General features: G+C 44.2%; 1 protein-coding gene across 1 annotated transcript in view; it reads left to right on the forward strand.

Moving 5' to 3' along the window:
• The window catches only part of raraa (retinoic acid receptor, alpha a), a 145471-nt gene that overhangs the window by 55059 nt on the left and 75831 nt on the right, over window positions 1-14581 (forward strand). The window contains exon 3 of the mRNA XM_080049624.1: window positions 12550-13451. Coding sequence (XP_079905750.1) covers window positions 13298-13451 — 154 coding nt within the window. The 5' untranslated portion in view covers window positions 12550-13297. The remainder of the gene's footprint in view (window positions 1-12549; window positions 13452-14581) is intronic.

Genomic DNA, 14581 nt, shown 5'->3' on the forward strand with positions numbered 1-14581 from the left:
CCGTGTCTGAATGTACAAGCAGTGTTTAAGTTCTTAAAGAGGATTATCATCGGTCACTTAAGAGATGCAGAGGAAGACAAGTTCTGGGAAAAGGGTTTGCCTTAGAAATGTAGCCGATTCCCAAATTAGCAGCAAGCGCTAAGGATCTGAATGCTGTAAAGGATCATGATATAAGCAAGAGACTGGGCAAACGTTTAAGGCAGAGCAGGGGGGGGGGGGGGCCTGGTGTTTTGCGCCTCTGGTCTATACAAAGAGTGATGATGTTGTTGACTCACTGTCGGGCCGGCTGCCAATCAATCAATTAACCAATCGATAGTCATCTGGTGAGCGCCTAAGGACACCGGGGAAAATCTCCCAGAAACACTCCAATCAATTACTCTTCACCTCAGCCACAGTGATCGCGCACCTGGTCTGTGTTACACGCACACACACACACACACACACACACACACACACACACGCACACACACGCATTGATACAGTAAGATATTTATTATACTTTATGCAGGCTTACATGCTGAAGTCACTGCCCTCCCACCCCTAGCCCCACCCCCACATGCCCAAACACGCAGGCATCAGATTGCAATGCCATGGGAAAAAGAAAAATGAGTAAATTCTGTCTTTCCCACTCATTCCTCATCCCTCATCTCCTTTCCTCCCCCCTTCCACTCTCTCCCTCTCCCTCTCCCTCTCCCTCTCCCTCTCCCTCTCCCTCTCCCTCTCCCTCTCCCTCTCCCTCTCCCTCTCCTAATGGAAAGCAGCATTCCCTGGCTGCCGTCAGCAGCTATAGCCTGCTACACTATAACACAGTTAATAGATAGGCCTGGCAGCTTATGGAGCCCATGCATTTTTAAATGCGAGTTTTATGACTCCAGTGGAGAGCAGGCATGGGAACAGAGAGGCAGGGATGTGCTTGATATTTGTCCCCAGAGATTGACAATGTGTCCAAGGGAATATGAAAGGCATGAAGCAGTAGATAGGAAGAGTATCACAGTCTTGCTCTTTCTCTAGGAATGTTGCTGTATTTCCTTATTTTTACCATCCTTTGCTTTATACCTTTCAAATTCTCTTTTTCTCTCACGGAGTAGGTACACACGCACACACACGCACACACACTCATGTACATGGATCTATAAGGTCATCACGAAGCCTCTGTTACTAAGCAGGATGCCCATATTTGTAAGCTGAATGCAGCTGTTTGTAGATTGATTTGCATGCTTCCAGATGTCACATGGATTTATTTGTATGCACACACACATGTATATTTAGTACATAGTGTGCCTTTGTGTGTGTGGCTAGTAGTTTTTAATCCCTCCGCTTTGGTATTTGCACAGTGAGCTTTGGACATAGTCAAGTCAGGCATCTCATTCTCACACACACGATGTATGTTGTTTTTCATGCGTGTGTGTCCTACAGAGGTCATAGCATGCTGGTTACCACTCTGCACTCGTCATCTGTGTCCGTGCTGACCCACAACCCCCCCCTGCCTCCTCTTCACTGTTTCCTATAAACACAAACGCATACACACACACACACACGCACACGCACACGCACGCACACACATAGACTGGTGGATAGCTGTTGATCACACAGTGTATGTAATGGGGAGGAGCACTTGCTGTCTGCTGAATAAAATGACTGCATTCTGCTGAAACTGGTCTGGTTCGTAGTTGAAATGTTCACAATGTTTAAGAAAAGTGACTTTCTGTCTATTTGTAAAATGTGTAATTAAGCCTTCAAGGTGTACACAAAAGCATTTACTAGTTTCCATTGACCACAATACTGTGTGTACTGTTCAAAAAGGATGTGTGGCTTTTGTAAATCACATTGACAGTGTGTTGGGAATCGATATTCCAAAACAATCATGACATGATGTTGGGATTCCATTATTGTCTGGATAATAAAGAATTCCTATTTATTCTTGTAACTGTGTCAGTTTTGCTGATCTGCGACAGCTTTTCAATGAAGGATACTGTTAGGTTGCATATAGATGTACAGCCGTCCTTATGCCCAATTTTTGATTTTTTTAAAACACCTCACCTATTTTAGCTCTAAGCCCATTACGGTGGTGTTGTGAAGGCCGTGCTTGAGGTATCTGTCCGAATATAGGTATCTGTCCTTGGCCTATTTTAGAATCCCTGGTTTGGTAATGCGGCATGAAGTATGTTTTACCCTGTTCTACCTTTGTGCACTAGAGCGTCCCCTTTATGTGTCACTGCCGGTGTGAAAAAAACAGATGAAGCCCTATGAATATGCAGAAGTAAACAAACACAGCTGCAAATACACTACGGTAGATCATTCAAGTGATTGAATTTAGCCTTTTGTATAAACACAACCGCTAACAGGCCCTCTGGAAATACAGTGACATTTCAGGCTGGTGAGTCAAACCGTCTTATTTTTTTTTCTCGCTATGCGCACACACGCACTCACGCATGCACGCACACACACATACACATACACACACACACACACACACTACACACACACACACAATACTCAACACAAACGCATTCGCTGCTTGCTCCACAAATCGTTGCTGCAGCACACACATTTTCACGCCTGATCGCACTTTGTACCCACACTGCTGCTGGACCGTGTAGTCGTACATTCACAATCCCACTTATAAACACACACGAGGCAAATGTGCATAGTACACACGCCAATGCACTCGAAACTTAACCTATTTACACTGATTCAGATTGGCTTACACCATGATAAAATAGTTTTCCTTTGCTTTGAATTATAATGTCCCTTGTTGTATGACTATTGGTTAAATGACTTAAACCAAATGCTGCTATTAAGACTGTCCCTCTTGAAGAGAGCACACCCGGCTCTGAGGAGCAGATCTCGTTTGATCGTGCAGCGGGGCGAGTGGCGGCATAAACAGGAAGGGGCCCCTGCGCTTTAGTGCGTCATTAGCCCTCGTGTCATCGGATCTTCTGTGTTGAAATGTGCCGAAGTGTTTCGAATAACATTGTTAGCTTGATATCCTGGATAGGTGGTACTGTACACCAAGGTGACATAACGTGATAGGGCAGACACACACACACACACACACACACACACACTCACACTCACACTCACACTCACACTCACACTCACACACACACACTCACAGACTCACACACGCACAGACAGACATATGCATGCACGCACGCATGCATGCACGCACACCTAGATAGATGCTGAAGTGGTTATTGCACACAGACACACACTCACACACATGCACAGTTGATTAGTGTGTGTTGGCTGGAGGAAAAGTGAAACATCCTCTTAAGCCAGCTGCGTTCTGTTCCCTTATGAGAATAAAAGACTGATGTAAATGTCTCGCTAAAGGCGCATGCACCAATCCATGTTTATGCGTATGCGGTTTGACACTTTAAGTGTTTTGACGGTAGATATTCTTTGTGTGCGTGTGTGTGTGTGTGTGTGTGTGTGTGTGTGTGTGTGTGTGCACGTGTGTGTGTGTGTCAGCGGGTAGGGTGTATTGAGTCTGCTGGAGTCCTGCTTTAGAAATATGGACTTCATTTGTGCCGGGGCCTCTCCTGCTGACTTGAACAGGGGTGGACTGAGTGATCCCCCTCCCTCCCCCCCATCACACTAACACACACATGCACAAGCTAATGCATGTGCGTATATGCATGGGTTTGTACAGATTCAGCTCCCTCTTGTATCACAAAACAGGGTATTGTATTGTCACCAGCCAGTGCAGAAGTTGGGCTATCTCTATAACTCAATAACCTATTAAAAAATTACCCTCTGTACTGTCACTGATGACTCTGTGTGTAGCCTTTAGGTTTTGTTGTATTAAGTGTTAAAGGAAGTAGGTGAAAGAGCGAGAGGAAAAGCAGGGATTGCCAGGACTTTTACCAGAGGGTTTCTTTTTGGTGAGGAAGGACTGTGAGGTGAACGCAGTAGGAAGCAGCGTGTAACTGTCGGGAAAGAATAACATTGCACTACAGACCCCAGACCGAGGCATGACTCGCTCACCACCAAACAAAACCTCAGGGTTTTTCTTTACTCCATGTTCGGTTTGCTCTCACTTAGTTTCCTCAGACCTTCTCTGCGTGCGCTCTCCTTCTCCTTTTCCCCGATTTAGTCTTCCCATTTTTCCGTTGCTATTGTTTCCCCCTCTGGAGCTTTTTGCCACCTCCTTTTTTCTCTCTCCCCTGTAACTGTGTGTGTGTTGCTCACTTCCTATGTCCCCCCTGATCCAGAGTCCATTTAGCCTTTAACTCCCTCTCTCTGCAATGGCCTGTTATCTATTCCCCCCTTCCTTCCCCGGTAAAAACCTTTTCACTCCTTCTTTTCTTCCCAACTCTCTCTCTCTCTCTCTCCCTCCCTCCCTCCCTCCCTCCCTCTCTAACCTCTCCACTCTCTTCATATTTCATATTAAGCAATCCTTTCCATGGAGCCAGCTGTGTAAACAATAGGGACCGGCCCTCCATGTTTTCTCAGAGCGAGAGAGAGAAAAAAAGAAGAAGAAAAAAAAACGCCGTAAAAACCTGGACACAAGGAGCTCGCCGCACGCCGTCCTCGCAGATGATCTATGGCCCTTTGTCTCTCCCGACCTCCTTTGAGCACAAGTGGGACTTTCTGGGCAGAGTGTGTGTGTGTGTGTGTGTGTGTGTGTGTGTGTGTGTGTGTGTGTGTGTGTGTGTGTGTGTGTGTGTGTGTGTGTGTGTGTGTGTGTGTGTGTGTGTGTGTGTGTGTGTGTGTGTGTGTGTGTGTGTGTGTGTCAGGCTGAGTGTTAAGCGTACGGGGCAGTGTGTTTATGCAGGGTGTAGGAGCTTTCTGTTGCCATAGCCCCCTGCAAATATTGACCAAGGCTGGATAGCTACAGTGAGTAGCTGAAAAGCAAACACCGCATGTCATGCTCTGCCAGATATGACTGGATGTTTTGTCACCGGCTGCGTTCTCCACCGGAAATAATTTGGCTTGCCTTGACACCCTATTCTTCACAAGGACACCCCACTACTTTGGAAGTTCTAGAGCTTTTAAATCGATAAAAGAGAATGTATTCTCAGCCGTGCGTCAAATAGCTGACCCATATTTCTCAGTACGTAGCCCTGGCCCCATGCTACTCTTCTATCTATAGCTCTATAATCTGTCTACCTTTACTGTTGGTGGCCTATTTTTACACAGACGTTCCCAGAAGCCGCTGATGTTCCTGGGACTCGACTGTCCTCATCTAAGCCTTATTTAAAGGGCGGGTAGCGGCGGGTGACTTTGGTTGTAGGCTTTATTGACTTTGGCTGTGGGTAAGTGTGTGTGGGCTGCGCATCTGTCAGGGTTTGGCTATTAATGTGTGTTTGTATGAGTATATATGCGTGCAGGTTAGGCAGATGGTCCAGTTCTGCACGGGCAGCCACAGTAGCACTCATTATGTGAGAAAAGGAAACCTGGCCACTGCTTACCATGACACACGCACAACACACACACACAAAGCTCATCCCTGGGTTTATTTTTATGCAGGTGCACTGCATTGCTGGCATTTGAGATAATTAAAGGCTGACCTTTTCTGAGGTGAGGGATAAAATGTCACCCAGCCCGCTTCACTGACAAGTGGATTCACCCCACAGGGGGCCTTGGCAAAAACGGAGGAGGGTTTTTCTCACCGCCTCCTGGATGCGGTGATCCTAAGTGCATCTTAGCACCCTTTAGCCTTCTCGCGCCTTGATTTCTGGCTGTCAATGAGCTGTTAACTCCCACCTCCTGCTCTGTCACCCACAATGCCTTTGCTCGCTGTGACTCTGACCCTCTCCAAGCTACACCATGTGGAAGGAGCGCTGAGGTGGAAGTATTTGTCGGGTCAGTAGTTGGTTCTCTTATGTTTTACCTATTAGTAATGGGGAAAGGAAATGTTTGAAAATAGTTGCCCTTAGCCAGTGGCAGTTTGGCCTGGTGATTTGGGCAGAACTAATTAAATTATTCTCTCGCCCCACTGTTCTTCAGTTAATGCATAGAAAAAACACTTTTTTCTATGGAAAAGTGCAAAGATAAACCCTGTTTATTGTGAATGAAAACACGCAATGTGTCTCCACCATCTTTTAGTAAGAGGGTACTCCAAGCCAGCTTTGTGTAGCCCTTTCTTGGATCAGCTGAAGTCCTGGTAGTGACTTTTCAAAGTGAATCTCTCTGCTGCTCCCACTCTCCCCCGTATATGAGCTCTGTAAATGCAAAAACACATCCCATCTTACAGTAAATGCAGTGTACAAACACACTCCCCTTAGGGCAAAAGGTTGACATGCAAATGGTATTCAGGACATGACAACTTGGGCACACATTAGCGAGAACGCCTGCGCGCGCACACACACACACACACACACACACACACACACACACACACACACACACACACACACACATACACACACACACATACGGCTGCACATAAATACCCATGAACTTAGACACTTGTTGAAATACCCACGTGTGTTTTTCTCGCACATGTAGTACACTGCAGCGGCAAATACACACACACACACACTCACATACTCTTAAATGTGCACTGTACGTGCACACTCATGCATGCAAAATAAGCACACTCGCTCCCAATCCAATGTCGCATCGCACTCCTGACATATACATCCACCCACACTGCTGTCCTCATAAAATTTTCAGTGCATCGTGCTTGAACGACTTCCATTATGTGTAACGCTGCAAAGCAATGCAGGCGAGCGGAGCCAGAGCCCCTCTCTGTGCTGTTAAAAGGCCCACATCCACTCTGAGCTATAGCAGCCTATGGAGAGTTTCTTTTAATCCAAGTGGGTTTTATGGTTAAGGCCATTATTAAAATTCCCCCCCCCCATCTCTCTCTCTCTCAACCTTGAATGGACAAATACTATGTTTTTTCACAGTGGAAAGTGGAAATACCGAAGACGATTTCCAGCATAGGTATACACACCCAAGCAATATGTCTGTCATTGTAAACGGCGGTGCAGCACACTGGTGATATTAAGATGACTCGCCTACAGGAGAAGAAGCAACATTCATAAAACAGCAGCAGGTTTCATATGACAACATGATAGCAATTATCTTGATACTGCGTCTATTGCTTTTCAATATCTCTTTACCTCAGGCTCTTGTAAGCTGAACTACATCTCACTGAGCGACGCCATAATGATCAGTTCACTGTTCTCAATTCTCAGGGTTATCACCAGCTGCCAATGATACAGAGGGTACACTATGTAACACAAGCATAACCTTCTTCATGAATAATTGTTCAGCAGGCGAAATATAGATCAAATACGATGGTGTGGGTGGGTGTTTGTTTACTTCTTACCCTTGCGCTTTTCCCCCCAAGTCTCGACAAACGAACTGTCTGTTTTACTTTCTGTTAGTGATTTCTCTTGTGTACTCACTGTGCCTGTGAGAGTGGATGTGTAGATGTATGCATAGTACATTCAAATGTGCGCCTCCTTCTATCTATGTTCACACTGACCAGAGTGTACCTCGTGCGCTGCATTTGCCGTCCCCTGTGGGTCCGTTTTGCCGCTTCGTCCTTACATCGTCCACCCTGACACCGGCCGCATGCCATTATCCTTTTTTCCCTATTATTAATTCAGCATATGCTGTCAGAACCAATTTCAATCTCCGGTGCCCACATGTGGCCTCTGACCTTTCCTTCTATCTGCCCAAGTGATCAAGACCAAAGTGACCCAGATTGTTTGTTTATTCCCCCTTCTACTGTAAGTGATCACATACATCCCCCCAGGAGTTGCCCTCCAATCCATACAGCACCTTGCCTGTGTGCTCTTGAGTATGTTGAAATGATTTCGGCGTAAAAAGGGCTAGCTATACATTTTATATATAATGGTAAAAGAGAAAGGATGGTGGCTGCAGAGGAATTGTTGGAAAACTCTTTGAAAATATGTGCATTAGTAGCCTGCTTCCTGGCCCCAGGGGTTCCAACCAACATCTAATAGGATGATGCACTATTGCCTCACTACACTATCCATTCCTGTTTTTTAGACTATACGGTAGTCCATGTTTCTATAGGTCAAGTGCGGGTGAGCAAAACATTGTGCGTGAGTTGAATTTTTTATGCACACATGTAACACAGGCCCGGCACAGTTCACATTCCTGTTTGTTGTGCTGGTTTTTTCCTCTTGTCTCATCATCTCCGGTGTTACCATTCATGTTAATGTGAGACGCGTCTTTGTCGGCCTTGACAGCGCATTCAGCACCACGTCTAAACTGCAATGAAGACCTGCAGCCGTGCAGCATTATTACGCACGCAACCAGCTCCCCTTTCTTCTTTCCTTCATATCTTCGACCTTATGTGTCAGCCAGATCATATGGAACGCATACATCACACGGGCAAGATTTGCGAGCAGCCCTGACAAAGGAATGGAGAGATGAGATTAGTGCGTGAGAGAAGAGGCTTTGGCATGAGTAGTGACAACTATTAAAGGTGCACTATGCAGTTTCAGGAGAGGGGGGTTTGTTTACATTTGCAAAGACGCCAGTTAGTTTATGAAACATATTTTCTCTACATGTAATTAGTATTGAATAATTCTATCATCGTTATTAAATAAATAAATATATTTTGAGGCACCTGGAAACAAACTGAAGACTGTAAACAAAACTGTTGGCCCTGCTGCTGTAATCAACAACAGTGAAACACTAACTTTTCATGTAGCTTTCTAACTTCAAACAGTGTTTATTCCAGGGATCACATTTTCCTGTGAGAAAAGTTTGTTTATTCGGTTATGAGAATATACCTTAGAAAATGTTTTAGTTCTCTGGCACACCCAAAGGTACATAGTGCACCTTTTAAAGTATGTTCTTGCATTTATATGTGCATATACTCTCTATCTATATATACATATATATATATATATATATATATATATATATATAGAGAGAGAGAGAGTATCTATCTATATACTGTATATACATATATATATTGCCCATACTCTGTTTTTTCTCTTGTTTAAGTCTGTTGACAAGTTGCATGTTGTTCAATCCCACATAGGAGCACACAGCTGTTTGTGAGATTTGTGATCGGTTTGTGTACATTGACAGGAAGGAGGGGGCGTGGAATGCATGTCAGCAGCTTTGGTGTTGCGTGTGCAATTTTTCACAGTGGATTATATGAGCCCCCTCGGCTGTGCCTTTATTCCTCATTTAGTGGTGTGTGTGTGTGTGTGTTTCTCTCTCTCTCTCTCTCTCTCTCTCTCTCTCTCTCTCTCTCTCTCTCTCTCACATTTGTGTGCAAAAAGGACTACTGCTTGTATAATGTGTTCAAAAATGCTGCGGCCGTACCACTCAAACATTGTTTACATGCATCATAAAATGTTGGTCTGCTCTCATTCATTTAATGCTCCTATATGGTAAACTACTTTATTTTAGCTTTTACATAATCGCCTGTGGTATGATTTTGTTGTGGGATATTTAAATAGTTTTTATTCATTTTAATATGTAAAGAAGATGAAGACCACTTTCAAACTGATCCACAAAATGGTTATCACCAAGTGCAAATCACAAGATAAATACTTTTTCAATTGAATTGTTATTATTTTTCAGTTTTTCTAATGTTTGTTAATAGGAATGGTATAATAGGTATAAACAAGTTTGAAATATATGAAAGGGATGCTTTGTGATTTCATTATTTGAATTTGATAGCTGATATTTAGGGATGGTATTTTCTCTGGTTCTCAGTGACTTTTACATTAAAGCCCAAAACTCACCTACCAAAAATCACATAGCAGAAACTATGACTGCCATTAGGCCATCCTGATCTCCCATAGGATCGCATAATACAGAAGATGATGTTTGTGCTGCTGTGGCCACTTTCTTCGAAGTTAACAACAATATCACAGTCTATTTACTTTGACATTTAGTACAGAGGGTTAGGTTTGGGTGCACCACTACAAAGTTGCTGCTGGTGTAAGTGCACAGTAATTTTTGACGTCGCTTATCATTCAGAACGGCCTCTTATGGTGCCCACACTAGACACTGTAATGATAATGGTGAAGGAAGTGGCCCATTCCCAGCCTTATGGCTTCTCCCAGTGAGTTGTAGTTCCTTATTGAAAGACCCAGTTCAGCGTCTGTGGCCTCTGGGTGTTGCATTAAAGTATATATGGCTTTCCATCACGTGTGTGCGTGTGTGTGTGTGTGTGCGTGTGTGTGTGTGCGTGTGTGTGTGTGTGTGTGTGTGTTTTGACAATGCTGATTTATTTTACATGATCGCACCAATGTGCTACATCGAGTGTACGAAGGCCGCATTTCATAATGGTAATGGTTGTGTACTATGTGTCATGGAGGCAGAAATAATATTTTCCATGCTACCATTAGTGTGTTACCTTACCTCTTAGCTCTCTCTCTCTCTCTCTCTCTCTCTCTCTCTCTCTCTCTCTCTCTCTCTCTCTCCCTCTCTCTTAGTTTAATAGGAGGCTACTCGGGGGAGGCAGGGGGCTTTAAAAGCAAATAAAACTATATCCAACTCCCACGGGCTTTAAAAAAAATGCTATTAAAGCTTTTGGCTTAATACATCGCTGACCACCGCACACACACACCTCAATGCGACAAGGTGACTGGGAGCACTTTGGAAACAATCAATAAAAATAAGGCGGGTAACAGAGGGCCACAGCCATAAAATCAGCTTTCCGTCTGATTAGGAGACGTTTCAGGGCTCCGCATACTACACACGCTGTAAACACTCATACGCCCATACTGGAAAACATTCATAATACAGCAGCAGTCATTGTCATATGTTAGCACTTTATTTCCCCCACAAGTTGGTACATAGTCACACACGGCATTATGCAGACACAGATCTAGCACAGACTGAGCCCCTATGGAATCACTGAGAACAGGTTTCTGAAGGTTATGCCAAAGAATGTAACACTGTCTGCAATCAGAGATGGTTTATGTTGGCAGTGGCACAATGCTCCCCCAGTGACAAAGACTTGTACCACCAAGTGTAAAAAATAACAGACATTCTTGTAGATGTTTCAGTTGAATGAAGGAGATGTGATAGGAGGTAGGAGGATTCAGTCTGTAGTCCATTTCCTGTGAATATGTTGGCTGGGACTGATTTTTAAAGCAGCAATGCTTCTGAACCCATGCAGATACACATTGTCCAATGCAGGGATTCCAAGAGATCCTCTATTTATAATGACTCCGGCTCAGTTCAATTCTTACCATTTTCTTAACCTGAAGCACACCATCATGTTCGACTTCTTCTACAACATGTAACATGTTGTTCAGCATATGTAGGAAGTATCAATATTAGCTCACCACAGCGAATGTACAAAGCAGAACAGAAAATATGTAATGTGGATCTTAAAAATGGCCAGTAATGAGGAAAGGGGAATCCCCGACCTTCACAGTGACAATATCTCAACCCAAACTTTATGGGAGATTTTGTCTTGGTGTGCTAGACAGCGCTCTCCACCACCACATCATTAATTAAGTCACTGAATGAGAGAGTAGCCTATCTATTTAAAAAAAAAAAGAAGAAAAAGTTTAAAAAAAACTGCATCCATAATTCCCATTGAGTCCAGAGACTTGTAAGAACACTTCAGTTCTTTTTTCCCGCTTCTATTTGCGCCCCTCTCAGCTGTCACAGCCCCATGCTTTATGTACATCATTCAAGTGGGAACAGGCACACCAACGCGTCTGACTTGACCCCTGTCTCTTTTAACGGGAGTTCATCCCTGATGTCCGGGCTTGATTCATGCTCCAGTGCCACATTCCTGAGCAACAGTATTCATTCAAAAACACATTCCTCCTGCTTTTTTTAGTGCAGTCTGTCTCTGTGTGTGTGTGTGTTTGTGTGTGTGTGTGTGTGTGTGTGTGTGTGTGTGGCAACGATTTTAACTTTTTACTGCAGTGCATTACATCCACTGACTTGTAAAAGGGTCATTACAGTGCAAAATAAGTCATGCTCATGTTATGACAGGCTGTTTCAAAGCAAGAACTCCTCTCTTACTTGTGTATATTGCGATGCCAGCGTACTATTTTATGATAATTGTGTTGTGCGGGTGTATAGTTTGTCAGTGCCCTCGTGTGTGTGTGTATGTGTGTGTGTGTGTGTGTGTGTGTTGCCCGTTCTTTTCTGGAGTTGTTACAGGTCTGTTTGTACACGTCTTTGCGCTTAATTTGGAAGTTGAACTCCGCAACAGGAAATCTCTAGCGGCCCTTGATCGGAGCCTTGGGGTCTCGACTGCTGTAATTAGCAAAGTTTTCTTTTGTGTTTGCTCTCTCTTCATTTCTGTTTTGGCTCGCCTCCCGCGGTATTTGTAGCCTGTCACCGTTAATGAGCGGCGCGTATACGAGCACACAGGGGCCTGCGAGGAGAGACATCACACACACCCACTGCTTCTCTTCTCAGGGTTTTAACACTCCATTAGATAATTAGCTTTTGTTACATTTCAGATGAGACATTACCATTAATTAGTGTCAAAAGGAAAGAACTGTTTTGCTCAAGCGCCTGAGCAGAAAGGGAAACGATCTCTTTTACCTTGTCATTGAAGCACTAAATGATCTCTCTCTCTCTCTCTCTCTCTCTCTCTCTCTCTCTCTCTCTCTTGTTCAGAGGCAGACTTCCAAGAGGGGGGCCAGTTCCAAGGAGAAGAGCTTTGTTGGTTTCTTGGCATCATGTGATCAGCGCTTTCCCCAGGAGAACGCTCAGCATTAAAAGAGAGAGAGAGAAAATCCACGCTCAACCCTGGAAGCGTCGCAACCCCGCTATCGCCCCTATATCGACTGCAGTCATCAAAGTCACCTGTTTCTTGACTCAACTTGCCTTCTGCCCCCTCTCCCCCCACCCTCCGACCCTTCATCTTCAAGATAAGGAATGGCTACGCTTGTTTGCAGCCGCCCCAACGCCTCTCGCAAATAAGGCCCCTTTCACCTTGTTTCACAATACCGGAGAAAGGAAGGATAAAACCCTACACTCTATAGTCCCCTTTTATTCTTCTACCCCCTTGTTTTTTGTCTCCTTAGTAACTCAACCTTTAACACACACATTCACTAAACAAACAAGGATTTTTTTTCTTTTTTGCTGCTTTGTTTCTGTGACATCTACAGCGGCCCATTTTATTTTTAAAGGAGGACAGCACTGTAAGCTTCCAAAAAGGAGATATATATTTTATTTTACAAACTTCGCTTGGCAGTCTTTCAGGAATATCTACTCATGCAGTGTCCCTATGGGAGATTAAATCAGTACAGGACTCCACACTGACTCCCCTTTTTGGCTAGCACTGTCAGATCCTGTTTAAAGTGGTTGGGTTTTTTTTCCCCCAGCTCTGTGTGTGTGACTGGAGGGTGGACTTGAAGCCATCATGGCTGGGAAGGGCAACCCAATGCCGGGCCCCCACCTTAACGGCTTCCCTATGCCCACCTACTCCTACTTCTTCCCCCACATGTTGGGGAGCCTGTCCCCTCCTGCCCTATCCGGACTACCCATCAGCGGCTACAGCACCCCCTCACCAGCCAGTAAGTAAACTCTAGACTTTCGCTTTTGTTGACTGGTTTAAGATATATGGCACTGCGCCTTGCTCTGGCTATTTTGGTTGTTGAGTGACAGGGGGGTGGAGAGAACAAGATTGACTTTTCCTTTGTGTGTGTCCTGGTTTACCTGTGCGGCTGTGGCACACTTTGTTTCCGGTACATTTCCCCTACGGCGTCGTGTTTTGTACATACTCTTTTGCCGGTAGAAAAGGACTCTTTCATCTCATCCTGTTTTAGATCCTTCTTCTTTGAAAGATTGTGAGTGAGTGTGTTGGTTAACAGGGAGCGGCGCACACACACACACACACACACACGCACACGCACACATGCACACACACACACACACACACACACGTACACACACAGAAACGTCAGCAGAGATGACAAGGAAGCGAGGCAGGACAGCCATGGAGTAGAGCTTTGTTTATTTGGGGAACACAGATTTGACAAGTGTGTCCTAAAATAAATCTCACAAAAAAAAACTAGCATCGTAGCCAACCTTTCTGCTGCGACTCCTTTTTTCTGCGATCCGTCAAAAGCTTCAGAACTGTCTTGCAAAGTTTTTTATTTATTTTTTTATTTAAATCAAACTAGATGAAAAGTACTTTTTCAGACGGGAAAGAGAAGCCTGGAGGTCCGCGGTGTATTGGTTTGCAGACACAAGGAAATGCGTTCAGCCGTGCAGAGTGATGGAAGGGAGTAACTGTGCCAAAGTATAAAAATACTTCTTTTGTTAGTCCTGCGTATTGTCAGCTACATATATGTCTGTCCTCATTATGCACAGTGCCTGATTTCACAGCGTTATATCACTCATGCACTATTGTAATGTTGTAGCAGGGACAAGCTTATTTCAATTCCTTCATATGCTGTTGTGTAGTTTGTTCTTTAACAATACACACATGGTTAATTGTATATGAATATAGCAACTATAGCTGACGTATAAAGTATACTATAAACTAATGTATTCCATTGTCTAAAATGTAGTAGAGTGTGATGATAGATATGATAGATGTAGATATTATACTCAAAGTACAATCCAGAGGAACAGCAACAGACTGTGAGATAATATATTAAACGGATAGTGGCAGTGGCAGAAATAGGAACCGTAGGAGTAT

This window comes from Ammodytes marinus (assembly GCF_949987685.1).
Source record: "Ammodytes marinus genome assembly, chromosome: 20".
Lineage (NCBI taxonomy): Eukaryota > Metazoa > Chordata > Actinopteri > Uranoscopiformes > Ammodytidae > Ammodytes > Ammodytes marinus.